Source organism: Phoca vitulina, unplaced genomic scaffold (genome assembly GCF_004348235.1).
Source record: "Phoca vitulina isolate PV1807 unplaced genomic scaffold, GSC_HSeal_1.0 scaffold9, whole genome shotgun sequence".
NCBI classification, from domain to species: Eukaryota; Metazoa; Chordata; class Mammalia; order Carnivora; family Phocidae; genus Phoca; species Phoca vitulina.
Window position 1 is genome coordinate 37252044 of NW_022589712.1, and position 25954 is coordinate 37277997.

Below are 25954 nucleotides of genomic sequence, written 5' to 3' on the forward strand. Positions count from 1 at the left end.
CAGAACTCTGAGAAATACAGTTCTGTTGTTTATAAGCCACGTAGTCTATGGTGTTTTGTTACAGCAATCTGAGTGGGCTAAAACATCAGGGAATAGCACTAAATGAAAAAAAAATCTAATCTCAGAGGGTTACAGGTTATATGATTCCATTTATATAATATTGCTGAAATGACACATTACAGAGATTGAGAACAGATTCGTGGTTGTCAGGGGTGGCAAGTAGAGGGAAGGAAGTGAATGCAGCTACAAAAGGGTAGCACATGAAACCTATTTGATCTGTATCTTGATCGTGATACAGCCACACAACTCTATACATGTGATGCAATTACATGGAACTAGATACACACAAATACACAAATGAATACTTGTAAACCTGGTGAAATCTGAATCAGGTTGGTGGATTGCATCAATGTCAATTTCTTAGTTGCCATATTATAGGACAGTTGCATAAGGTGCTCCCACTGTGGGAAACTGGATGAAGGGTGCAGGGTAGCTCTCTGTAATATATCCTATAACTATATGTGAATCTATAACTATCTTAAAGCATTTTTAAAGATTACTATCTAGTTCTTATTTATTCTAGGTGCCCTCTTTCTAATGTTCCACCCATTAGATGCCTGATTACTTCTTTCCCCGATCTTGCTACTCTGTAGTCTTAATAATGGAAAACATTGCACTACAATTAGTCGTTTAACTCTTGCTTTCCAAAAACTCTTACTTACAGTTTACTATTACTAACTGGGGCATGCCAATATTCGAATACTGACTCCTAAGCTGCATGAAATGGACGAAATGCTTTCTGAGTCTTAGTTACCTCACTGGTAAAATAGGGGGAAATGTAGGTTAGGTTTATTGTGAAGATAAATAAAATAATAAAGAACTTTATACATAGTAGCTCCTTAAAAGTTCATTTCCTTCCTTTTCCTATTAACAGTCTAAAACCTAGCTTAATTTCTGGATAAAAAATATCAACAAAAAACTTTGGTTTTCAGTTTCCAAGGCTTACATTTGGAAAACAAGAAATGCATCTTTAACAAGCACAGACTGGGGATGTGGTGAGGCTGAATTCAGTTCTTAAGAAATATTTCAATTTAGGAGACCATAATGATAATTTTAAGCCTATGTGTTCTCACTTCGAGTTTGAAAACATTCTATCAAAATGGTGTTTTAGTATATCATGCACTTTATTATGATGAGTACCTGCCCAATATATGGTTAAATCTTTAAAGAGTAACTGATCATCTATTAGATTACATCTATTCACAAACCAACAACTGTATATATGTTGGATCAGTTCAGCTTTAGTAATGACATGAACTCCAATGGTAGAATTTCATCCATTCCATCTACTTACAAAAATACTTTTCAGTAACAGACTCCCAACAAGGTAATAAGCTTAAAATATGTCATAGATTTTTAGTTATAGCTAAACCAAGTAAGCTACAAGAGCAGCAGGAACTAAGCATTTGGGATCTAAGATTCAATGTAGGTTGCTAAATGTGGGATCCCAAGCAACATGCAGCTCAGTGCATAATGATGGTGCGAGATCCCCTGGGCAGCACCAGCCTGAGAGAACTGTCAAAGATGGAAAGAAAAGAACCGATTGTTCTTCCTCTACTGCGAGTAAGAAAAAGGATGAAAACAAAGTGCATTTAACTTCTCCTGGACACCTGCTTTCTTTATGAACACTCGCCAAACACAGAATGCCAACTAATACTTGAGGACAAAGTCTCCCCGCAAACATTTAAATACTGATAATAATTTTGCAAAGCAATGCTTACCGAGCAAAATAACTTTGTTTCCGTTCCTTCTTCTCTTCCTTGGTATCCATAATACACAATCAAAATGCAAAGTATTTGGAAAAGTCCTTCTTTTTAAATCAGTGAATCATAACCCTATAATAAAAAAACAACAAAGTGACTAAATTAAGAAGAAGTTTATAACAGCCAAGATGAAGAATAAAACAGAGTGAAGCTACATGGCCCGCCATGAACGGAAGATAAACTTGAACCAGTAAATGCAGTCACATGAGTAATACATGAAATGCAAATGTCCATGGGGGGCGGGATTTATAACCTACCATCAGGATGGAAGTGTTAAACTAAAATAAAAGGTGGCTGGAAAATTAGACTGAAGTATTTTCCTTACAATTAACAATTATTTCGAAATGTGCTAAAATGAAAACCACTGATTTTTTTTTTTGAAGATTTTAGGCTGCCTATGCAGCCTAAATTTACGAACTCACTTTTTATAGGTAATTGATCATGAATAGGTCTCATACATAATTATGGAAAATGGATCACTTACGTGTTTTACGAGAATGTTCTTTCTTTAAAAATAACATCAGTGTTCTATTTTATTTTCGGAAACATGCCAGCGACTACATCCCACTTGAGCAAATGTGGAAATGAAAGTACAAAGCCTCAGGAAGCTATTCTTCAAAATGGCTTTATAGGCTTGCTCTGCCCTCCCCACCCTGCTACCCTCACCTATGCTTCCCAGGAGCGTTTGCTTAAACCTGTAATAAAAGGTTGTCTCCAGATCAATCTTCCTTAAATACCACTTTCATCATGCCACTCCCCTGCTCAAAAAGTTCCAGTGTCTACTTTGTGCCTGATTCACTCACCTAAATTTTCTGCAAAGCATTAACCTTCCCTAAAATCTATCCGCTCATCCTGAGGGGTATCAAAGTAAAAGCAGAGAATGTTCATCAATCAAAATTATTTGCTAATTCAATTCAATGAACAATTTTTAAAAAAGATTTTAAAGTAACCTCTACACCCAGTGTGGGGCTTGAATCCACAACCCCAAGGTCAACAGCCACCTGCTCTACTGAGTAAGCCAGCCACGTGCCCCTTCAACGAACAATTTAATTCACAATACACATTCCATGGAAGGTACTACGATAAGTATCAGAGACCAAAGATGAAGAAGCCATGGTATTTGCCCTAACAGAGTTTACTGTCTTACAAGGGAGATGCTTAGGATTTGAGATCAGCGGGATACTTACTGACTGCTGTGGAGGAGCACAGGTGCCACGAGAGCCCAGAGGAAGAACACTCGGCCTCGTGCACGGCCCACCCCATGTACTCCCCATGCACACGAAGATTAGAAGGATGAGTATGGATTTCCTACTAAAACGGTACAGGGAAGCAGGTCTAGCATGCACAACACAAGAAGACATGATACTTCTTGGCTGCTCCAGGATTAACTGTGAAGCAGGGCAATGGAGGAAGACATGGGCAGGATTAGGATCATGGCAGGCCTTTTATGTCACACGAAAGAGCTTGATCTTAATCCCAGCTAGGCATTACGTGCCGCCTGCCCCTTCGCGGCTCCTGTGTCAGACCTCACCAAGCAACAGGGCCGCACTCGCTTACAGACATTACCAAACTGATCAACAGGAGATAAAACCAATTTTCTCATCCCTGATGTACATGAAAGGAAGTCACCAAAGCGTTTTACACGAGGGACTGTGATACACCCACGCTGGAAGGATGGACTTGAGAGGGTTGAGTCAGCGTGAAATAGATCTGTTAGGAAGAAATTACAGCAAAACTAGTTGAGAGAGGAGGGCCCACATTTAGCCAGCAGTATCCAACATAGAAAGAGGAGGGATGCACTCAAGAAATATTTAGGAGGCAAATGAGTCAAGGTCTGGTGACTCATTCAGTGTGGACAACATCAGAGAGGCAAGATGAAGAACGCCCTCCAAGCTTCTGCTGCAGGGGCTGGGCAGACAGTGACACCACAGATAGAACACAGTCGACGTGGGGGCGCCTGGGTGGCTCAGATGGTTAAGCGTCTGCCTTCAGCTCAGGTCATAATCCCAGGGTCCTGGGATCGAGCCCCACGTCTGGCTCCTGGCTCGGCGGGGAGCCTGCTTCTCCCTCACCCTCTGCCTCTCCCCCTGCTCATGTTCTCGCTTTCTCTCTCTGTATTTCTCTGTCTCAAATGAATAAATAAAATCTTTAAAAAAAAAAAAAAAGAACACAGTCGACATGAAGGGGGCAAGCCGGGTGTGGGTCAGGGCGCAGACACAGATAAAAGAACAGGTTTTGGACACATTGCCTTCGAGGTGCCTGTGGGATAGTCAGCTGGAGACATTCACCAGATGTTTGATTTTGCTTACAGCACATGAGTGTGGTGAGGGCTGGGGCAAAAGATATAGAGGCTATCAGCATATGGTTGTGGTTAAGTCAAAAAAAAAAAAAAAAAAAAAAAGAAAAGCAAGCAAGCACGAATACGATGATAACACCCTGCAAACATGACAGCCATGCACAAAGCCCTCCATGGAAACAACAGGGACACAGTCTGAACTCTGACTGCTTTACCTCCATGTCCTTGACGTGCCCTCTGCTCTCGAGGACTTTATCACCCAGTAGGGAAAATAAGATGTGTGCAAAACACTAAAACTCAAGGTAGTAACTTGGAGTTGTCCAAAGAAAGGTAGTAAGAATACAGAAGACACAAAGTTCACTTTTGATCGAGGTGATAAAGTAAGTCTTTCAGGGCAGTGAGGATTTCAGTAGGTAAAAAGAAGAGGGAGAGTATTCCAGAAAGAGGGACCAGCTGGGCATAAGTATGGACAGAAAAAGAACAAGGCACATTCAGGCAAGAAGGACAGAGTGGCTACCAGGTAAGAAAAGGGAACCAATCATAATGCCTGCCTACCAGAAGTTATTTACTTCAACACATTATCCACACGTTATCTCTTTTAATCTTTACAACCACACTGTAAGTTCAGTACCCTTATTTTCACTAAATGGAGGCTGGGAGATACTAATTTCCCTAGTTCCACAGCACTAGCTGTGGTGGAGCAAGGATTTAAATCCAGTTTGGTGCACGCTTCAATGCCTTTCAATAACCTTTGGAGCCAGAAATATTTGGAAATGAGAAAAAGCAGTCTAGAATCAACAGTGCCCAATGCCTCAGTGCGGAATCTGCAGATCAGAGCAAATGTAGCTGGGTGTGGGGGGAGGGGGTCCCTGAGCCCTCCAGCAGGACTGCACCAGCAGAGGGGTAGGAGTAGAAGCCACGCCTCAAGGAATGAGCATTCATTCAAGAAGCTGGGTGATGAAAGAAAGAAGAAAAAGAAAAGACAGTGGTGGTCCAACTCTCCCGAGAGCTCAGTCTCACACTGTGGCCTGAACCCAGTGGGGGTCCGTTCACCACCCCCCCATGGGGTCCTTTCACCACCACCCCCCCATTGACCCCACACCTAATCCTTACTCTTTCTCCAAGCTTCAAGTGACTTGGCTACACTCCTCCATCTGACCAGATCTAGCACAAGGCCCAGTTCTGCTCTACAGCCTTCCCTGACCACTTGTGTGCTCTCCTTTCTCTTCCTTAGGAGCTTATTTCACAGGTCACTGAATACTTACCGTGACGCTCTGAGTCATCCACTGTGTGACACCGCCACTTCACTTAGCCTCCTCAGCCACAAACAAACCAAAAGCACCTTCAGGTCAAAAACCACCATGTTTCACAATTTCCTTTTACTTCCCTAAATACCTAACCCAGAACTAGGCAGTGAATCCACATAAAAGCCAAGCAAGGAATTAATCCAGGCTTGGGGTAAGGTCAATTAATATGGCAGACTGATATACATCCATGAATTCTCCCCTCCCTCTCAATTAAGAATAACCTGGAGGCAAAAAAATAATAATAGTAACTTGGGGGCGAGGGATATAGATGCAAAGCAGTTTCTCTCTCTCTCAGACGCCAGAAAGGATGAGAATCCCTGATCTGGGCCAGGTGGTTTATTTTAAAGTTCCTCTCCTGCATTCCACCATATGTGATGATCCCTGTTTATTAGATTTCTCCTCATGAATAAAAATGAAGTCATAACAATCTAATTGGAAAATTTTTATATTGCAAGCTGAGCCAGAAACTAATATTTGGTTCTAGTGGAAAAATATTGACACAAATAAGCACAAGAGAAAAAGATTAAATGATCCAAGAACTGACATCTGGTGCCACTGTGTCTGTTTAGAACTTGCGAAGCTTTTTTTTTTTTTTTTTAATATTCTATTTGATAAAGAAAAAATATACTAATCTTTGATTTCTTTTAAATTTCTGGGAATTTTTGTATTCTTTAAACAAGACATATGCAGTCCTTTCAGGTCTAGACGCACCAAGAGATTAACCAGGAAGAGAGCAGCAAAGGATGCTATAAAAATGATTTGCACAGAGGACCGCACAGCAGCCTTCATGCTTCACTGAAGGACCAGAGCTCCTTAAATCAATCTCTAATGGAAACTACATTTTCCATTATAAGTGGTTATAATGGGCTTCTTAAAAGCCCTTCTTTCATTTAATGTTGACTTTTCTTCATGTCAATAAACTCTAGACTCATCCAAACACTGAATTATAAGAGTCTCCTGCATTTACGGCACATTACAGACCAAAAAGAATTTCATGAGGGAAGCACAAGATGAATCTTCTACCTATATATTTCTTTTTGTAATCTTAAATCAGGATGGTCAATTTAAACCTAAATTCAGTTCATTATGCAAATAAAAAAGGCACCTACAGAATCCTTACCTTGTAAGCGCTGTGTTGAAGACAAAATATTTGCTGTTATTACCTGTAAAGTGCTCCCTGTTTGAGACCATGGTGCCACTCAGAAAGAATTTAAGCACAGAGCAACAAGAGACTTCAGAAGTACATCAAACCAGCATGGACCCACAGAGCCCTGGGTGGCTTTCTGGCTTCGCATCTAACACCTTGCAGCTCCTTGCACATTCAGGTATAACCAGTCTGGACTAGAAAAACACCAGTGTACCTATGATGTCCATCAACTGTTTTCCCCACAACATGTTTCCTATTATACAAATGAAATAATGACAAAAACATGCTTTGAGGCTTGGTCACACTAAGTTTGGGCCCTTGGGGGACAGACCAAACTGTACCTTCCTATGCAGATATTTCCTCCTCAAAAATACTTATACTTCTACAGAAACAGAAGAGGTGTTCCGTGTTTCTCAAAGCCACAGTCATCTAAACAAAGGAAGGATATTCAAATTTCAGCATTAACCAAGGTCTGAATTTGAATTCTTTAACAGGAAACCTGGGAAGAAAGACATAGCAACAGATACAAAAGGGTGCCACAAACACATAAGGGGAGCAACCAGGAGATAATGTCCGCAAGTAGACAAATGTGTGTCACAAAACCAAAACAACAGAAAACAGAACATAGAACAGAACCAAGAGTTAAAAAATTATGCCTGAATCAAGGAGATGATCAAGGACAGGCCAACGGTCTCTGCTATTTGGGAAAATGGGGCAAAGTCAATGGATGGCAAAATGAATGGAGAACTCATCAGCAGTTATTCCACTACTCTTCGCCTAAGGAACTAGAATTAGCTGAAGAGAATTAAACAAATGTGAGTTTCATTTAAGACAAATATAGAGAGGGGCGCTTGGCTGGCTCAGTCAGTAGAGCATGCAACTCTCCATCTTGGGGTCCTAAGTTCGAGCCCCACACTGGGTGTAGAGTGTACTTAAAAAGAAAAAAAGGGAGAAGTAGAGAGATTTCATCAAAGCTCCTAGATACTTTTTTTTTTAAAGATTTATTTATTTATTTGAGAGAAAGAGCACAAGCAGAGGGGAAGGGTAGAAGGAGAAGCAGACTCCCTGAGCAGGGAACCTGATGCAGGACTTGATCCTAGAACCCCGGGATCATGATCTGAGCCAAAGGCAGACGCTTAACCGACTGAGCCACCAAGACACCCAAAACTCCCAGATACTTTAAATGAAGACCCATCTCTAGGCTAGTTAGATCATTTTATACGTTTCATCTAAGAAGAGAATGTGCATATGAGATTTCTAAAAAGTCACCGGTAGGGTCAAGAATTATCAAAGATGTGGAAAGTGCCAGCAGCCTGACAATGGGCAAATACATTTTAATTTTCAACAAAAGTTAGAAAAGGGATTGTGTTAAATTACACACTACAGATCATTACATAGATTCTCAGCAAAACTTCAGAACTGATCATCACAGGCAGGTTGGCCAGGACTTGGAAGAAGAGGCAGTGAAACCTGGGACAGAGACTGTTTACAGAAAACTAACCATTCAGCAGAACAATAATAAACGAGCAGACCCCTTTTTCAAGCCTCTACCTTGGACCAAGTACTCTGCTGGAGATAAAATATGAAGACAGCATTCATGGGCCAAGAAGCTCAGGTGGAACAGGCAAGCGAAGCCCATCAGCTGGTACAACAAGTGGCAAGTCCTCTGATATTGGCAGAGCACAGAGGGAAGCTACTAACTGCTAAGAAGGGAAGGAGAGTCAAGGCAACTTCGCAGGTGATACCAGAGCTGGGTGTTTCCCCAACAATGCACACAGAAGAGGTTGGGTTCACTAGGCAGACTGAGGCTGCGCGAGCCATCATCAGGCAATGTGTGGTCCCCGGAGAATCCTGAGTGGTCTGGGATGGCTGGAGTGCAGGGCTGGTGGAGGGGAGGAAGTTCAGCGAATGGGGGCTTACTCACATTACACTGACCTAATTTCCCTCTTGGACACAGCTACTAGTCTCATACATTAAGGAAATGAAGTAAAATACAATGTAACTGTACTTAAAAGCATTTGATAAGTTTCTCTTGATCTGCTTATGGATAAGATGGAGAAATGTGGGCTGGACATGGGTGGATGCTTCGATGATTACATGGATAAAGAAAAGTACTGAACCACTGTACCAAGAGGTATGAGCTGACCAACTGACCTCAACCCAGAGCCGGGAGCTGACCTCCATCTTCAGCCTGGAGGGTGGATGCTAATAAGCTTAATGCAGTATTTGTTCTTAGCCCCTCTCCTCATCAGTAGATTTACCACCGACCTGAATGACAATAGGGACCTCCTTATTAGACTTTTGGAAGAGGGATAAATAACATCCCGGGATAATAGCATTTGGATTCAGACAGATCTCAGCTATCTGTAGGAAGGTGGAATTTACCCCATATGAACCTGAGGTTCTATATCTGGGTGGTGAGCTAAGGAATGAGAAAGAGCTTAGCATTAGCACAAGTGAATATGACCTGCAGTCTTAGGTGAGAGTAAGCTCCATACACCCAGTAGTGATATTCCACCGCCCTTCCTTCCAAAAACAAAACAAAACAAACAAACAACTTAATTAACCCAGAATAAAAAAGATTATGATGGTCTGTGCCACCCTTCTTGAGGATTAGAATATATCAAGATGACTTCATTTAACTCTAGCTCTTACACTAAAGGAGAAAGATAAGGAAAGTGGAGCAACCAGGATGGTTAAGTGACATCAAACCAAGTTTTTAGATTAATAGTCAAAGGAGCTGGTCAGGGTTCATCTGCAAAGAGTTGGAGTGAACTGAGCTATTTTCAAATATCTGAAAGATCTTATCTGGTCATGGATTTAGGCTTGTACCAGTAGACCTTTGAGGGGAATACCTGGGACCAGGCATTAGATATGGAGGGAGATGGGTTTTGGCTCAACAAGAACTGTCTTACAGAGAGATGCAAACAGCTGATAGGGGGGCTTCCCAATCTCCAGAAGTGACTGAGCACAAGCTGAACAACCATTTCATGAGACGGCTATAGACCAGCAGTTCTCAACCTTATCAAAATCAACACCCCTCCTCTAAATAAATAGGTATATTTCATAATATGCCCTTTGTAATATTGAAATGAATTTCACAGCTAATATAACCTACTTACACACTTAATTTTATGAAATCAATATAATGCCCCACAGGAAAGTCATTTATAACAGGTATTTCAATAAGCAAATTCTCAGGAACAAGTTCACTAAAAGACATAATGAAATACTCAGATGCTTGCACCTACTTCTATAGGGCAAGTTTAGCTATAGGAGAAGTGGGATCAGAAACTATTTCATTATAAACGAGAAGTACAGGAAAATGAAAAAGCAGAGGTGAGGGGGATAGGAGGGAGTGGGTAATGGGAGGGTGGGGTGCAGAGAACATTAGAATAAAAACTAGTGCTATAAAGAATAATTGGGTATTTCTAAACACAGTAATTTAAAGCTATTCTCTTTTCTTGAGAATGTCCCAATAAATATTCACATAGGTCCTATAGAAGATATAAAATTCCTGAGTGTAAGGGACAATTCCTTGTTGTCTAGAACTGTCCCGCTCATTACAGGGCATTTGACACTTCTGCATCTCCCCCAAATAAATGCCAGTAGTGCCCTCCCCCCAATATCCATGGGAAACAAACTGCATCCTGCCCCGGGGGGAAGGGGGAGGGGATACTAAATTCATTGAGAACTACTATTATAGAGGAAAGTCAAGCTCAGTGGGGAAACTAATATTTACATTTTTTTAATTAAAAATGTTTAATTTCAAAAATTCCTTCAAAGCTGAGATTATATAAACTCCACACACGGGAAGTTCTCTGTTTCCAAGATGCCCGTGCTTCACCTGACCTCTCTGACCTGTGCTATTAGGCATGGCAGCACCACTGAAGGACAGGCCTGGTTAACATCCGACTCCAGCATCTCTGAAGTATGTAACTTTGGGCAATTTACTCAGTTTTCCTGGTCCTCAGCGTACTCAGTTTTCCTGGTCCTCAGCGTCCGCAAAGCGCTGTTATAAGAGATTCAATGTGTCCCAAAGGTGTCTATAGCGTCTAGTGCCCCATGGAACAGAAAATTCTCTCCAGTGAACCCAAATGTTCAAGTATTCACACAAATGATACCTACCTTCAACAACACCTGAAGAGCTAGATTCAAATTTGCCCCAAACAGAAAAAAATCATATAGGAAACTAACTGAAGCTAGGCAGCTCCAGGGATATAAAGATGACAGCAATCAGCAACAGTTAAACGTTTATCAAACATTAACCACATGCATCAAGTTTTTTGTTCGATGCTGTTACACTGCTTAATCTTTATGACTGCATGAGGGAGTTAATAGTCTTAATCCGTTTGAAGTTCAGAAAGGTTAAAGAACTTAATCAAGGTCAAACAGCCATAGAGTGAGAGCCAGAATAATTAGCTTTACCTGATGCCAAAGTCAAACCCACTAATAATGGCCTCTAATGCTAGGCTAGATCTCTACACAGAATTTTCATTTCAACTGCCTGGTTCTTCCTGCATTTACCCACCATTAAAAGAACAAGAGGGTGAACACCAGCTTTTTGGCCAATTGTCTTTTAGGATGTAAATCTTGAACTGTATTCAGGCTAGTCACTACTATTCATTAATAAAAGCACTGCAGCGTCCATGCATTCAATAAACATTTACTGCAGTGAATTAGACTTTCAAAGAGCTAACTGGAAAGCACATTCCCTTAATTCACTAAACTAAATGAATTACCTCTTAAATCTTAAGGACAGAAGTAATGATGTAACTTTGAATACGCCAGAAATATTTCTTAGCAGTTGACCTTTCATTTGTTTGTTATGAAATGTAATCTTCTGCCAATCCAATTAATTTTCCACTGAATGTTAGTAAAGACAGAGAATCAGCAAATGGAATTTTCATCTTTTTAAAATAACATATCTTTATTGATTTTAAGTTGCAGGAGTCCTTTGTTCCTAGGGACTGAAATTGTAGGTCCTCTTTAGAGCTAAAAATCATGATTCTATAAAAATTCTACCAGAGGCTTTTAAGGTACTGCACGCATTCTCTTATTAATATTTATAAGAATATAAGAATTCCGTTTCGCACAGCTTTCTACCAGTGCACAGACAGATTAGAGGCGAAAAATATGCAGAAAGTCATACAGAAAGTTATTAGAGGCAATGAAAACAGAACAGAGTCTACTATGCCAAACTCATTTCTCATACACAGGGAAAACTTCCTCTTTCTCACCATCAATCACTATTTATTGGGCGTCTGCTACATGCAGATGATTGTCTTTCACAAGAGTGGGGAAAAATCTGCCGCCTGCCTCATCCCCAGAAGTGGTTTCTGGGGACACCCCCTACTTCTGGCTCCAGCACTGCGAGATCACCCCCAGCCGATCTCTAACATGAATCCAAAGGTGGCAGGCACCATGGAGCACCAACAAAGGAACAGGTGACAGGAGACAGAAGTTTGTCCTCAGTTACTTCTGGACTTGCTTTTAATATTATCAGACCTATTGCTAAAATCCTAGGATCTCTGGCCTTTTGATTTTTTTTTCCCCCAGACCTCTTCTGGCCTTGGCCCCAAAGGAATAAGCTCCACACTCTTCCTGGTGTTCTGTCTACTGGTACAGAACTGAAGTTCGCTCCCCGAGGCCTTGCAGAGGACAGCTGCCAATGTGAATCACTGTGCCAGCCCCCTGGGCTCACAGCATCTGCTGTCACTACTGTCACCATGCCCCGACTCCTTCAATTTTAGGACAGAAATCAATGTGAGCAGTGGTTACAACTACTCACTTACTGTTGTTATTATTATCACTTAGTGGGAGGTGTCTATTGGTAGATCTGAATTAGAGGTAACGGATGCACACAAAGCCAATAAAATTTAAAGGGTAAAAGATGTCATAAGTGGAATGCCTTTACAAAGAACATACAGTTTATGGGCTTCGAACACTGGTTTTCAATAATTCGATTTGAGTGTGTTTTTGAACTATCAAGAGACATAGAGGTTTACTCTACCTGGTAAACTAGTTCACTAAGGAAAAGGCGACATGCTTCTTTGTTCTCTTATGGAATAGTATCTGCAACTGAATGCATTTTCAAAATACACCAGCATATGCTCATACTTGTAAAAATGCAAACTAAAAAATAATTGAATTATCACTCTTCTTAATGTACTTTCAGTATATTTATTTACATGGAGAGTACAGGAGGCACTAAGTAATTTATACTTCAAAATAGTGCTTTGTCACGTAATTATATGCAATCTCTTCGATTCAGTAAGCATTTACTAAAAACTTGCTTTATTCCTTCCGCTGTACTATTTATCTAAAACCTATGAATACAAAAAGGACTCAACAGGCTCTAAGAAAACTTTGATTTTTTTTTTTGACAAGGAGACAAAATTAACAAATAAAACAATTAGAAAAAATGGGTAGGCTAAAAATTAATGACTGATAAAATGTGTTTATGCACAGAGAAGTGTTAGTGGAAAAAAAAGGGCCAGTTCACATGGGCCAGTGTTGTTAGGGAAGGTGCCTGAAGTAGAATCTCGCTGAAAACAACCATTCGTGGTTGTATTTCGACAGTGCCGCACGACCAACAATCATATCTGTAAACCAGAAACATTTTACCCTCGATGAAAATGTTCCCTATCAGAGCATGCTGAAGAGGACGATTGTACCGGCTTCTGCCTCAGATGTCTAATGTAAAGACCGAGAGGGTCAAGTGGTGCTTTGGTCAATACAATCGAAAATGTGCTAAATATACAAATATGGGTTCAGGAAGAAGGCATAATAAAAAGTGTCTAAGGGGCAGGATATCGACCCAACACAAAACTAAATCAGTATTGTGAAGTACTAGGACCTTTACTTGGGAGGGGGGAAAAAAACGTATGTGAATTCAACTATAATTTTCCAAGAGACTGGGTTAAGAAACCAAGTCTACGGTTTAATACATTTTCTTTTAAAGGTTTATTAAGTTGCTTCACATAAAAGTTCTTGTAGAATTCACAAGAAAAACTGCCCTTTGCTAGACTGGATTGTTGTTCTCAATTATGCACTTGCTCCCTGTAAGAGAAATATACATCCGTACCCTTTGCTATGCCACCTTGGGGTGCTTTGCACTACGCAGAGTATGCATCTCCACCCACCTGGCCATGTGGCTTGTTTTGACCAACAGACTGAGAATTAACAGTGTACCTAATTCAACTTGAGACTCCAAGAGGCCTGGCAAATTTCTGCTCTCCTCCAGAAGAGCATGCTCCAGGTACCAACTTCTCCTTCTTCAGCCCTGTCCCAAGATAAAGACATGTGGAATAGACCTGAACTCCTACCTTAACTTTGGAGGCCAGCCCACCCCTGCCAAACCCAACCAAGAGCAGCCAAACCTCAGTCAATCTGCCGATTTATGAATGTGAAATAAGTAATTGTGGTTCTAAGCCACTAAGATTTGGAGGCTGTTATGCAGCATTATCACAACAAAAAAACCAAAACACCCTTAGAAATATCCTGATCCACAAATTACTCTGTGGATTTTTACCAGGAAGATCAAAGTCATATAGTACATACTACTGTCTATAAGAAGAACTCTACCGGGGCACCTGGGTGGCTCAGTCGGTTAAGCAGCTGCCTTCAGCACCGGTCATGATCCCAGGGTCCTGGGATCGAGTCCTGCATCGGGCTCCCAGCTTGGCGGGGAGCCTGCTTCTTCCTCTCCCTCTGCCTGCCTCTCTGCCTACTTGTGCTCTCTATCTCTGTCAAATAAATAAATAAAATCTTTAAAAAAAAAAAAAAAAAGAAGAAGAACTCTACCAAGGCATGGAATACCAAAGCCCAGAGACAGAAGCAGCCAATTGACACAAATAGCCAAGAAAGCTTCCTTTCCTTCCAGTTGTCATTTACCCCATAACCAATGTGTGTGGCCATGGAAGTTTAGCCATAAGAAGGCATCATCTGACACCAAGGGTAACTTATGCACATCTTGGTATATTCACCTATAGACTTTGATATTACTTCTTGTTATGAGGCAAAATGTGTTACCCCGCCCCCCAAAATGTTTAAGTTGTATCCATAGTACCACATAATGTGACCTCATCTGGAAAAAGGGTACTTGCAGATGCAATTAGTTAAGATGAGGTCATACTGGAGTATGGTGGGCCTCTCATCCAATAAGACCAGTGTCCTTTTAAGAAGATGGCCATATGAAGCTAGAGACACAGGGAGAACACCGGGGGACAACAAAAGCAGAGATTAGGGTGACGCAGCTGCAAGCCAAGGATGCCAAGGACAGCCAGCAAAGCACCAGAAGCCAGAAGAGGCAAGGGAGCTTTTCTCCTAGTTCCACAGAGGTCAAGGCTCTACCAACACCTGGATTTTAGACTTCCAGCCTCCAGGGCTGCAGCACAACGAATCTCTGTTGTTTTAAGCTACCCAGTTTGTGCTAGTCAGAGCAGCCCTAGGAAACTAATTCACTTATTTTATTTAATTTAATTTATTTTTCAAAGATTTTATTTGACAGAGAGAGACACAGCGAGAGCAGGAACACAAGCAGGGGGAGTGGGAGAGAGAGAAGCAGGCTTCCCGCAGAGCAGGGAGCCTGATACGGGGCTCGATCCCAGGACCCTGGGATCATGGCCTTAGTGGAAGTCAGATGCTTAACGACTGAGCCATTCAGGCGCCCCCTAATTCACTTATTTTAAATCGTATACACTAGCATTGTTCCAAAAGAATACTGCATCAAAAATGTTGTTACTTTCCCACCATGGCTATTCTGCCATTTCCTCTTATAATTTAAAGAAATGTGAGCCAGTAATTGAGAACACTGGTAGAATTTTTTGAGTATTAGAGCAGAAAGCCCCCACAGTTAATTAACATCTGTACCTAGGAGATAATCTAAACACAGCTTACTTGAATAGGGGGACAAAGAACTGACCTGATTATCAAGAAAAAAACTTAACATAAAAAGGGTTTTGAAATATTCTGAGAATATAGCATCCCCACGTATTATGCTGCTCTTTTACTTTGGCGATTTTAGTCTAACCACCTCATACTGCTAGGTTTCCTGTGCGTACTTATGCTATCTTGTACCATTTTGTTTTTGTTGTTTAGTTAAAGATTTTATTTATTTATTCATGAGAGATAGGGGGCGGGGAAAGGGAGAAGCAGACTCCCCGCAGAGCAGGGAGCCAGGACCCGGGATCAGGACCTGAGCCAAAGGCAGATGCTTAACCAACTGCGCCACCCAGGAACCCTATCTTGTACCATTTTCTAATTGATTGCTCATCATGCCCCATCCTTCTAATCAGACTAAGCTCTCTAAAGGCAGGGAATGTGTCTTATGTTTTATGTGCATGGGCACATGCACATACACACATGACAATTTCTAGTTTACGCTAGCACAGGATTTATGTTTAATAAGTTCATTTTTAATTTGTTATGGCTAAATACCATACAGAAACTGACTTCAGGGCATGAAACGATAGGTCTCGCCTTTTATTTAGATCAGTGGTCTCCATTTTTAAAAGTTATATTCTACATCAATAAAAGTATCTCAGCATAAAATCCTAGTATGTATATATTTTTACTTAAAAAAAAAAACATGTGTTCTGCACTAATATATGCATTATAAAACATATAACAAAAATAGAAATCATGAAAAGATGATATAGACGTTCTAGCAAATTCTTCCCGTACCATCATGGGGCACATGAACCCCAGTTGGGAAACCACTGGCCCAGACTACGAGGGTAGATATATGAAAGCGTTTCCTAGGATTTTTGTCCTTTCCAGGAAATGCAAGATCTATGAGAATCTATCATATTTATGAACTTTAAACACATTCTATGGAAGATTCCTTAAATTGTCTTGATCAAACAAGCAATATTTTTGAGTTGATGATAGAAGTGTCCTTGCAATTAGGATTAGTTTGTATATTACTGGACCCCAACTGTAAATCCATTGCCAACCACGGTGTTCTCTGCAACTGAGCTCTTTAGTTTTTAGGCTTTGGGAATGAAAATTTATTACCAAAACTTCAGGTAAATATCTATAAGACTGAGAGAACCAAATGAGGTAATATTCTGATTTTGAAAAGAAAGGAAGGAGAAGGTTGGACAGAGGAAAAATGGAACAGAAAACTCATAAATCATGTCTTAAGAATATTGTCAACACAACACCACCCAATCTTCCTGTGTCCCATGTGCACATATGTGAACAACATTGCTAGAAAACAGAAGGGCAGACAGTAACACAAAATACAGTCCTATCAGCTTACTGTAAGAACAACAAAGCCATAAAACAAGCCAATATTTAATTTGTGGTACAAATAGTTAAGTGCCAAAAGCCAGGGGTAGAGTAGATGTCTTGGAAAGTGTTCATGGAACCAAGCATCAACCTTGTGCAGAATGGTGGCTTTAAAGGAAGAAAAGGGCAAGAAAATTTCAGATAAAGGCGGCAGTCAAAAAGCCAGAGGCAGGAATTACCCGGTGTGTATGAGAGGGGTACTGGGGCGCCGAGTTCATTCAGGTGGGGAGTGGGAGATGGGGATGAGCGCCTGGAACGTGGAGACAATGCAGAGCCTTAGCTGCATTGTCTCGCTTAAACCTCCATGAGAAAGCCACCACCACTAAAATGTCATCAATCATCTCATTTGGTCTACTTATTCTTGAAGAACTGGCCTTGGGGCTGATCTATACCCAAAACAAGCAAGCTAAGTGCAAAAAATGTGAAGCAGATAGCACATGGGTGAAAATGTTGGGGAAGTGAAATAGTAGCTTTGAAAGGAGGAAGAGAAAGTAAAGTATGTCAAAATGAATATGCATTTGGTAAAGAAAAGTTGAGAATATAAGAATCCTAGGACACCTAAATTTTGGTAATTTCTAACAAGTATCGTTATAATACATACGGATAATACAAATGTGAAAAATAGAAATTACCTATGATCCCATCAATGCGGAAAAAGCTTTACTATTTTGTCACTTTCCTGTCTTCTATGCAGGTGCATTTTAAAATCAAATTAGGATCCTTTTGTGCATACAGTTTGGTATGCTATATACTATCACTTAAAAAATGACTCCACTGTTGGATTTGTCTCAAATTTTCCAACTATAACCCTTGATGATAACGAATTACTACAGTTGCTTACTCTGTGACAGTACTTTACATATATTAATCTATCTAATTCTCAATACTATATGGGAGGTAGATATTATCTTCATTTTATACATGAGAAAATCAAGGAGAAACTAACGTGCCTAAGTTCACTAAACGGTGGAAGAGGATTCCAAGCCGGGCAACTGGTTCCAGTATCCCTCCTCATAACCCCGTGACCATTCCACATGCCCCCCAGAGACAGTATGCTGATCGCTGAAATGGAGCCTCATTCCTGATTTCCTTTGGAGGTGCTCTTAGAATAAAACCACTGGTGCCAAAAAATTCTACTAGCTAACCTGTTCTCAATCTAAAGTACACCAACAGACCCTCTCACCATCCGTGAAAAAGGAACATGACCCAGCCTCAACTTTGCCAGCACAGTTATAGACTTTTAAAAATCTAATTACAATCTGCATTTCTCTGGTGCAATTAAGTTGAATGTGTTTTCATGTCTTGGCTCTTTGTAGTTACTGTTTTGTGAATTTCCTATTCCTGCTATAGACTGTGTCCCCCGCCCCCAAATTCATATGTTGGCAACCTAATGCCCAGGTGATAGTATTAGGTGGGGCCCTTGGGAAGTGATTAGGTCATGAGGTCAGACCAGCCCCCTCATCAGTGGGATCAGTGCCCTCATAAAAGAGGTCCCAGAGAGATCCCTGGCTCCTCCCACCACGTAAGAACACAATGAGGTATCAGCAGTCCGCAACCTGGAAGAGAGGTTTCACCACAGCTCGACCATGCTGACACCCTGATCTCAGACGTCCAGTTCCCAGAACTGTGAGCAATAAATGTTGCTGTGTATAAGCCACCCAGTGTATGGTATTTTGTTATAACAGCCTGAAAGGACTAAAACAATTCCTTACTAGAATGTTTTTTAAAGCATTAAGGCGTATTAAATTGAAACTATTTTGCAAAGTGCTATGATTTGAGATATCAGAGGGCTGCTAATGAGCTGTTTCAGTGGGACCCAACAGACAGGCAATATGTTGAAGGAATCACCAGGACCTAGGAAGGAGGGCTCAGTTGTAAACACCCGGGACGGAGCAGGCCCTCCCAACCCACTAATGGCCCAAGACTGTGCTTTATATCGTAACAGCAGGGACTATTCCTATCCAATGGCTAGGATACTCATTACTGCCACTCAGGACACCCTAGGATCAACATGTCTGAGGAAACAAATCAGTAAATCTGGTGTTTGCTGAGTGAGGTCAGAATTACAGCAGGAAAATGAAAGATTTTGAAGGATCTCATACCTACAAAGTCATCTTGCAAATTTTTCCTACTCTACAAGGCATACCTGATTAGTGATCAGAATCATCCACCAGCCAGGATTCCACATCAACAGTACTGAACAAACACTATTATATTCTTACTCTCTAAATCCTCTGTTAATCAGTCAACAGCAAATTACCTCGTGCCAGGCACACTGCAATAAAACTGAGCACACAGGATACCCTGATTACTTGGCTTGGAATTAAAAATATCTCATCTGCATGCATAGGAGTCACTTAGGATAGACCACTCTCCAGACAGTTCATGTCATCTGTCAGGGTCAATGTTTAATGGCATCCTATTTGGAAGCTTTTGCCACTCTGTGTATCAATTACAGAGGGAAACCCAAGGGCGGAGGCATAAAAGACCCTCTCCAAGATGAAGGCCATAATGAAATACGAAAGTTATTTTGAATGAGTGTTAACACAATGTTTGAGAGAGAATTAGAGAAGCCAGGATGCTAGAGAAAATGACACAGGCATGTATTCTATTGGGGGGTTGGGGGGATGAGTAGAAGAAGGATGAATGGTTAAATAAAACTTCAACCTGGGCTTTTTTTTTTTTTAACCAATCTTAGCATGCTATCCAAAATCAGAGTTAATTTCTACTAGAAAAGCAATTTTGTTGTTTATGGGAAATGCCTATTCCCAGTATGGAAACTGATTTGGGGCACTAAATTACATGGGGAAGTCTCCACGAGTTTATGGAATCTCAACTAAGAATGGCCCCTAGAGAAGACACTAGAACTGGGTGTGGCTTGCTAAGGAAAATGGGAGCACAGAATGTCCCAAGCAGAGGGAACAACAGCATGGAGAAGGAAAATCATATACTATGCATGTGCAAGAAGTGACAAGCAGTTTTGTATGACAGCAGAGACTCTTAACTTGGGGTCCATACACAAGGATGTGCAGGCAAAATGGTGTGTAGTGCATGATGAGACCGTGAACTTTCATCAGATTTTCATAAAGCGTCCATAATCTGGGGCAGGGGTAGGGTGGTAGTCAAGAACAATTGCGGGCCAAATGCATGACAGGGAGGTACAGGGGGCAACAGATGAATTCCTCAGAGCCCCAGAGACCACTAAAATCTCTGGCGGACTCCTCCATGTGTAGGATGATTCGCAGAGGAAAGTTGAGAAGGAAGACTGGTTGAAAAGTGGAGAGCTGAGATGCAGCAGAAAGTAAAATGCAGGCAACAGTCCAAAGCATCCGAGGAGCCACACAAGGGCAGTGGGAATGGAGAGAAGGGAATCTGAAAAATGGTTGGGAGATAAAACGAGCAGGCCGAATGTTCATCTTTGCTTGTAGATGCATAAAATGTCACCGGGGGATTCCCAGTTAACAGCACTTGTCGCCAGTGGATAGGGGAAGCATGTAACTGGGGAAAGGGGAGGAGAGAGTCCTTTAATTATATAACCATTTGTATCTTTTGAATCACATGAAGGTAGTACCTGCCACAAAAATAAATTTTAAAAAAGACATAGAGGTTATTGAAATGAAATGCTTCTGGGTAAAAATCTACCCACTTCTCTCTTCAGACAACTCTAAAGCTTCACACTGCATTTTTGAATTCAGATTATTTTTGCCCCAAAGGTTCCAGGACCACACCCATGACTGAACCTTAAGAAGGGCCGATCTGTTGACCTGGGTGAAAACATTATCAAACTGAACTTGGCATCATATAAATAACTCATATAAATAACAGTAAATAACTATGTAGTTACATTCAACCAATTTAACAGGTAGTTGTCAAAATACCAGAATGAAGAAAGTTTAGTCAATTAACTTAGCTTGATCTTTTAAAATTTATGGTAAATAAATGAGGCACATAGAAGAATCTATCAATCTGATTCATTAAAACAAAGATGAATCAAATAAATTACTGATATGAAAGAGGTAAGATTTGAGGTTTGGTGTAGTTTAAGCTAGCCCCTTGGCTAAAAATGACTTTTTAAAAATTATATGAGGGCGCCTGGGTGGCTCAGTCGTTAAGCGTCTGCCTTCAGCTCAGGTCATGATCCCAGTGTTCTGGGATTGAGCCCCGCATCGGGCTCCCTGCTCTGTGGGAAGCCTGCTTCTCTCTCTCCCACTCCCCCTTCTTGTGTTCCCTCTCTCACTGTGTCTCTGTCAAATAAATAAAATCTTAACAATAAATAAATAAATAAATAAATAAATAAATAAATAAATAAATAAAATTTATATGAATCTCCTGTTCAGCCTAACAAAGCACATAAGGTAGATTCCAGAAATAATTGACTTAAATTGAATGGTTTGACCAATTTTAAATTGGTGGTAAGTGGACGTAAATTTAATATTACAAAATAAATGGAATTTAGTTTTGCAAAACTATGGAACATTGTTTTCCATTTGGCTATATAAGCTCAAATATACATAAGTGGAATTTAGTTTTGCTAAACTAGGGAACATTGTTTTCCATTTGAATATATAACCTCAAATATACTAAACTTGCAACATTTATTCAAAACATACTTAATGGAATCGATTAAACTTGCTAATCAAAAACATATGTGTCCAGAGATCGATCCTGCAAATGTTTTCATTTGGTTTTATGTATTATGTTTTGCCTTGTTTCACAAAGGATATGAGTCAGCTTTAAATAATAAATTCAATAAAGTGGGAAAATGTAATTAGATAAAAATGAGAATCGAGAAAAACAAGGTAGAACAGAAGCTCAATACCAAAGGGAAAGTTAGAACATCAATATTAGGTCATAGGTTTTTATAGGGTTATTAAAATCAAGTTGCAAATTTGATTCTGCATTTGCTAGTTGCCAAATCAGAAAGGGAAATATAATCAATTATCTGATGCTAGTTTTGCATGATGAAAAAAAGGCACACAACATTTGTGCAGGGCAAGTAAATATTTTCTTTGGCCTCTATTGCTAAATGGAACTTCCCTGGGTCTTCACACAAGAGCCACAAAAGGAACGATGATCTTGGTAAAGACATCTCTTAAGTAACCTAACTTCGGTTCGTTGTAACTGCTGTTATAGTAGAATCCCTCCGCATATGCAGTTGGGGGGTGGGGTGCAAGAGCTGCAAAACAAGTCACCAAAGTACATCATTTCTGAAAATTTGGCTAGACTCCTGGTCTAACATCTAGAATTGGAACAGAATGGGTGGACCTCATGGCCTTTATTACCACCAACCTTCTAGAACCATCATTTCTCTCCATTAAGATTCAGATCAAATTCATGAGCTGACAACTGATATTCTCTGGCATGTGCAGAAATAAAGGCATTCTACACCATTGTTCAGGGGAGGTTAGTAGACAACAATTATTCTTCAACCACCACCTCCCCATATTTGAAATTCAAGGTCATACAAATTTTCTTTTCCATACTTTCTCTGCAACCATAACAATTTTGGTTCCAACATATGTAAATTGAGTGGATCCCACTGGATGTAAAGAACAACAACAAAACTTATGGGCTGGGATAAAAAAGAAAAAAAAAGGACAGTAAATAACATTTAGCAAGGAAGGGATAGAGGTTTTGGCAATAAAACCTTAGGAAAGATACAGAAAGAGAGGAGAGACTATACCTGGTCTTAGAATTGCATTCCAGTGGTGCATATGGAGGCGGGATGTTGGGGGTTCACCAGACAGGGCCCTGACAGTGAGTCATCCAATCACAGAGGCATTGTGCATTTGGATGCAGGACACACACAGAAAAATGCCTCTCCCATTCTGAGATTAAAAACTAGCTCTTACTTGACGGGTTTCAAGGCCAAGAGTGTCAGCACAGCCTAAGTACTCAATTTCTATTTGTCAAAGGAACAAATAAGTGTTTACTATCTGCAACAAAGTAAAAAGAGTTTACTGTACCCACAGGGGAGGGCTCTTTTGAGAAATTAAAGTGAACAAGTAAAAACAATGTGAAATAACTGCTCAGTATTCTTGATTACAAATGTAAAATGCATAAAATGTAATTATCTTTATTTGGGGGAGGACTTTTGCTTCATTTTAATAAATCATAATATTTTTCATATGTTCCCTCCCCCTGTTGGTTCCCCCAATCTTACCACCTTTTACATAAAAGTGATTTCCTCACTGTCTGGGAAAGGCCCAAGTAGGCTGGAGAAGCAATAGCAATAAACTATGGTTTACTGTCATTTTATGAAAATAAGTCTTTGGGGGTAATATGTAGTGAGGATAGCAGCAAGGTATTAAAATGACAAAAAAGGGGCGCCTGGCTGGTTCAGTCTGTGGAGCATGCGACTCTTGATCTTGGGGGTATGAGTTCGAGCCCCATTTGGGGTGTAGAGATTACTTAAAAATAAAAGCTTAAAAAATAATTTAAAAATGACCAAAAAAAGAAAGAAAAAAAGAAAGAAAATAAAAGACTGGACCACTCCCAGATAATTGTGTTAAACAAAGTTACTGAAAAAAGGTTAACACTGATTCATAAAGCTTACATAACAGGAAAATAAAAACAAAATCAAAACAGGAAATTTCACAGTGCAAAAATAAAGCAAATGAAATATGACGCAGTTATCCTTGATTCTTCCAAGATAACATAAAATTTAAAAGCAAAAAGACACTGAATCTTCCAAAACCCTGATGTCCAAATTGTGAAATGTGGAAGGCAGCTATGCTCACCACTATACCATCAACACACGCAAACTGTCAAATTTGGAAATCAATATGCTTATGTACTAAGGAAAACCTGCACAGTTGAAAATATGTATCTATACCATATATTTTGAATCATTTAGGAACCACAGACACCCCTAAATGCTTTATTTTTACCTTTACCTGTAATAAAATACATTATAATTAGATCATCTACAACTCAAGTCTAAACGGAGTTAATATGTCACTTATTAACCGAAACACTGTTACCTCTGGAGTAACAGAATCTTCTTGTAAACATGAATTGTATTTTTGAAATTGTTTGAGAGTTTAATAGAAATATGTTTGATTACCAACAAGACTAGAAAATCTGCAAGCTCAGACATGAAATGCACTTACATTAAGGGTTGAGGAGAATTGCTTCACTTAATAACACAATTTAAAAAAGGACAGCATGTGGTCCTAAGAATGCCAAAATTCATACTCAAATGTTAAGACAATTTAATTTGACACTTCATACAAACAGGCAATTTTTTAAATCCAGTTAAACTTCAAGAGCCACAGGACAAATACGCTGTAATCCTAAACTGTTTTTAGATGAAGCCTGAAACACAGTTGATTCAACAAATAACTAATGAGCACCCATCACGCATCAGACGCAGAGCATTACAGAACTGAACAAGACTCTGTCCTCCTGGAGCTGACACTGGCTCATTTTCCAAAGCTCTAAACCTTAACACGTTAGTATAAAATTGGAGTTCACAATGACCTACTTTCCAAAACTATAAACCTTCTTGCTTATTATAAAATAAAATTTAAAAAAAGATAGCCCGTGAAGAGATAATCTTGCCCAAAGCCCTGATGTATGAACTTCACGTTTGGGGAAAAGAAAGAATTCATAAACCAGTTCCTCAAATACACAAACAGTTAACACCTAATAGGCTGCGCCCAAGGCTGCCTCTGCTGGCCGCATGGGTGCATCCTTCCAGCAGATTCTCAACTCCCGACACCTGTGTCAAACTTGCCACTCTTAAAACACATCCCTTCACGAAAGCAGGAGGTTCCTGAGTAGGCAACACGAGAATACCCCAGCCTCATCTACCTCCGGAAAAATTTGACTTCTAGAAGGACCTTCCCTAATTGGCCCTAAAATGTTGACTGTAAGGGACTGAACCATCAATTGTATTCACTACACAGCCAGTTCCGAAATATACAAAAAATCCCCGGCGACTTCTACGTGCTGCTAAAATAACGCTTTGCGTGGCTACACGTTTAGCTAAAACAGGAAGAACGCATCTGCTCATTCAGCCGAAACATTACGGTGACATATTTCTACCTGAGCGGCTGAAAATCCAATGGTATTCCTCCCCCCTCCCCGGCCCCCAAATTAGCCACTAGCCCACCGGTCCTCCCCACCCCCGCCCGCCCGCCGCGCGCAGCCCACCGGGCCGGGAGGGGGGCGGGCGGGGAAGGGTCAAGCTCTCCTTCGCCACCGCTCGGCCTTCCGAGCTCCAGAAGAGGTTGTCAGGTTAACAGGGTCTGCGCCCAGCGCCATTAGCACACCTCCGAGCGCTGTGCCGAGCCCGGGCGGGAGGCAAGTTTGGCCGGTCCTGGCCCCGGACCCCCGCCTCTCCCCAGCGGCAGCATCAGCTGCGGCCGGCAGCGAGGCTGGTCCCCGCCTCACCCACCTACCTACAGGGCGGGGGCGCGGGCTCCTCGGGTCCGGGAGAAGGGGATCCGGCGCATGCATTTCTGGGAGCGGTGGCCTCTGCTGCTCGGCGCGGGGGAGCGCATCCTCTAGGGTGGGTGGAAGGAGGGGTCGGGGGAGGTTCGTGCGGCGAGGAGGAGCAGGGGCGGGAGGGAGGAGCGCCGAGGCGCGTGCCCCCGGGGACCGGCGTCCGGAGCTGGTGGACTCGGGCGCCGCCAGGACTCCTCACGCCTCTCCCCGAGCGCGGCACCTTGCCAACCCTGCAGCTGCGCCCGCGGTCAGGGCATCGGCGGCGACAGGCTCGCGGGCCCGGCCGGAGGCGGGGAACTGCGGGTGGCGCGACGCGGTGCAGACGCCCGACTCTAGCTCCGCCCGGTCCGCGCCACGCTCTGCGCCCCTCCGCAGCGGCGGGGGCCAGGGAGCTCCGCGGCGGGGCTCGGCGGCTCGGGCTGCGGCATCTTCACCGCCCCTGCGACCTCCGAGCTGGAAGGCTGGGCACCCCCGCTACCCTCGGCTGCTGCAGCCTAGGCTGTCCCGGCGCAGTCACAGCCCCGGCCGGGCGGCTCCGCCCCGGAGAGCTGCGCGCGCGGCCTCCGCAGGCCTCAGCCCATTGTGACGCGTCCGAGAGGGAGCTCGCTGCTACCCGGGCGGCCGGACGCCGGGC

At 41.6% G+C, this 25954-nt stretch overlaps 1 protein-coding gene across 6 annotated transcripts in view; it reads right to left on the bottom strand.

Annotated features, from left to right (window-relative positions):
* Window positions 1–25954, bottom strand: part of NCOA7 (nuclear receptor coactivator 7) — a 153797-nt gene that overhangs the window by 119022 nt on the left and 8821 nt on the right. For 2 of the 6 annotated variants that reach the window (XM_032407933.1, XM_032407932.1), the window contains exon 2: window positions 1782–1895. The exons of 1 other annotated variant lie outside the window; for it this stretch is intronic. In XM_032407933.1, coding sequence (XP_032263824.1) covers window positions 1782–1831 — 50 coding nt within the window. In that variant the 5' untranslated portion in view covers window positions 1832–1895. Of the gene's footprint in view, window positions 1–1781; window positions 1896–25274; window positions 25666–25954 lie in introns of those variants that run through there. 3 more of the 6 variants (XM_032407931.1, XM_032407936.1, XM_032407937.1) reach the window with 3 other exon arrangements.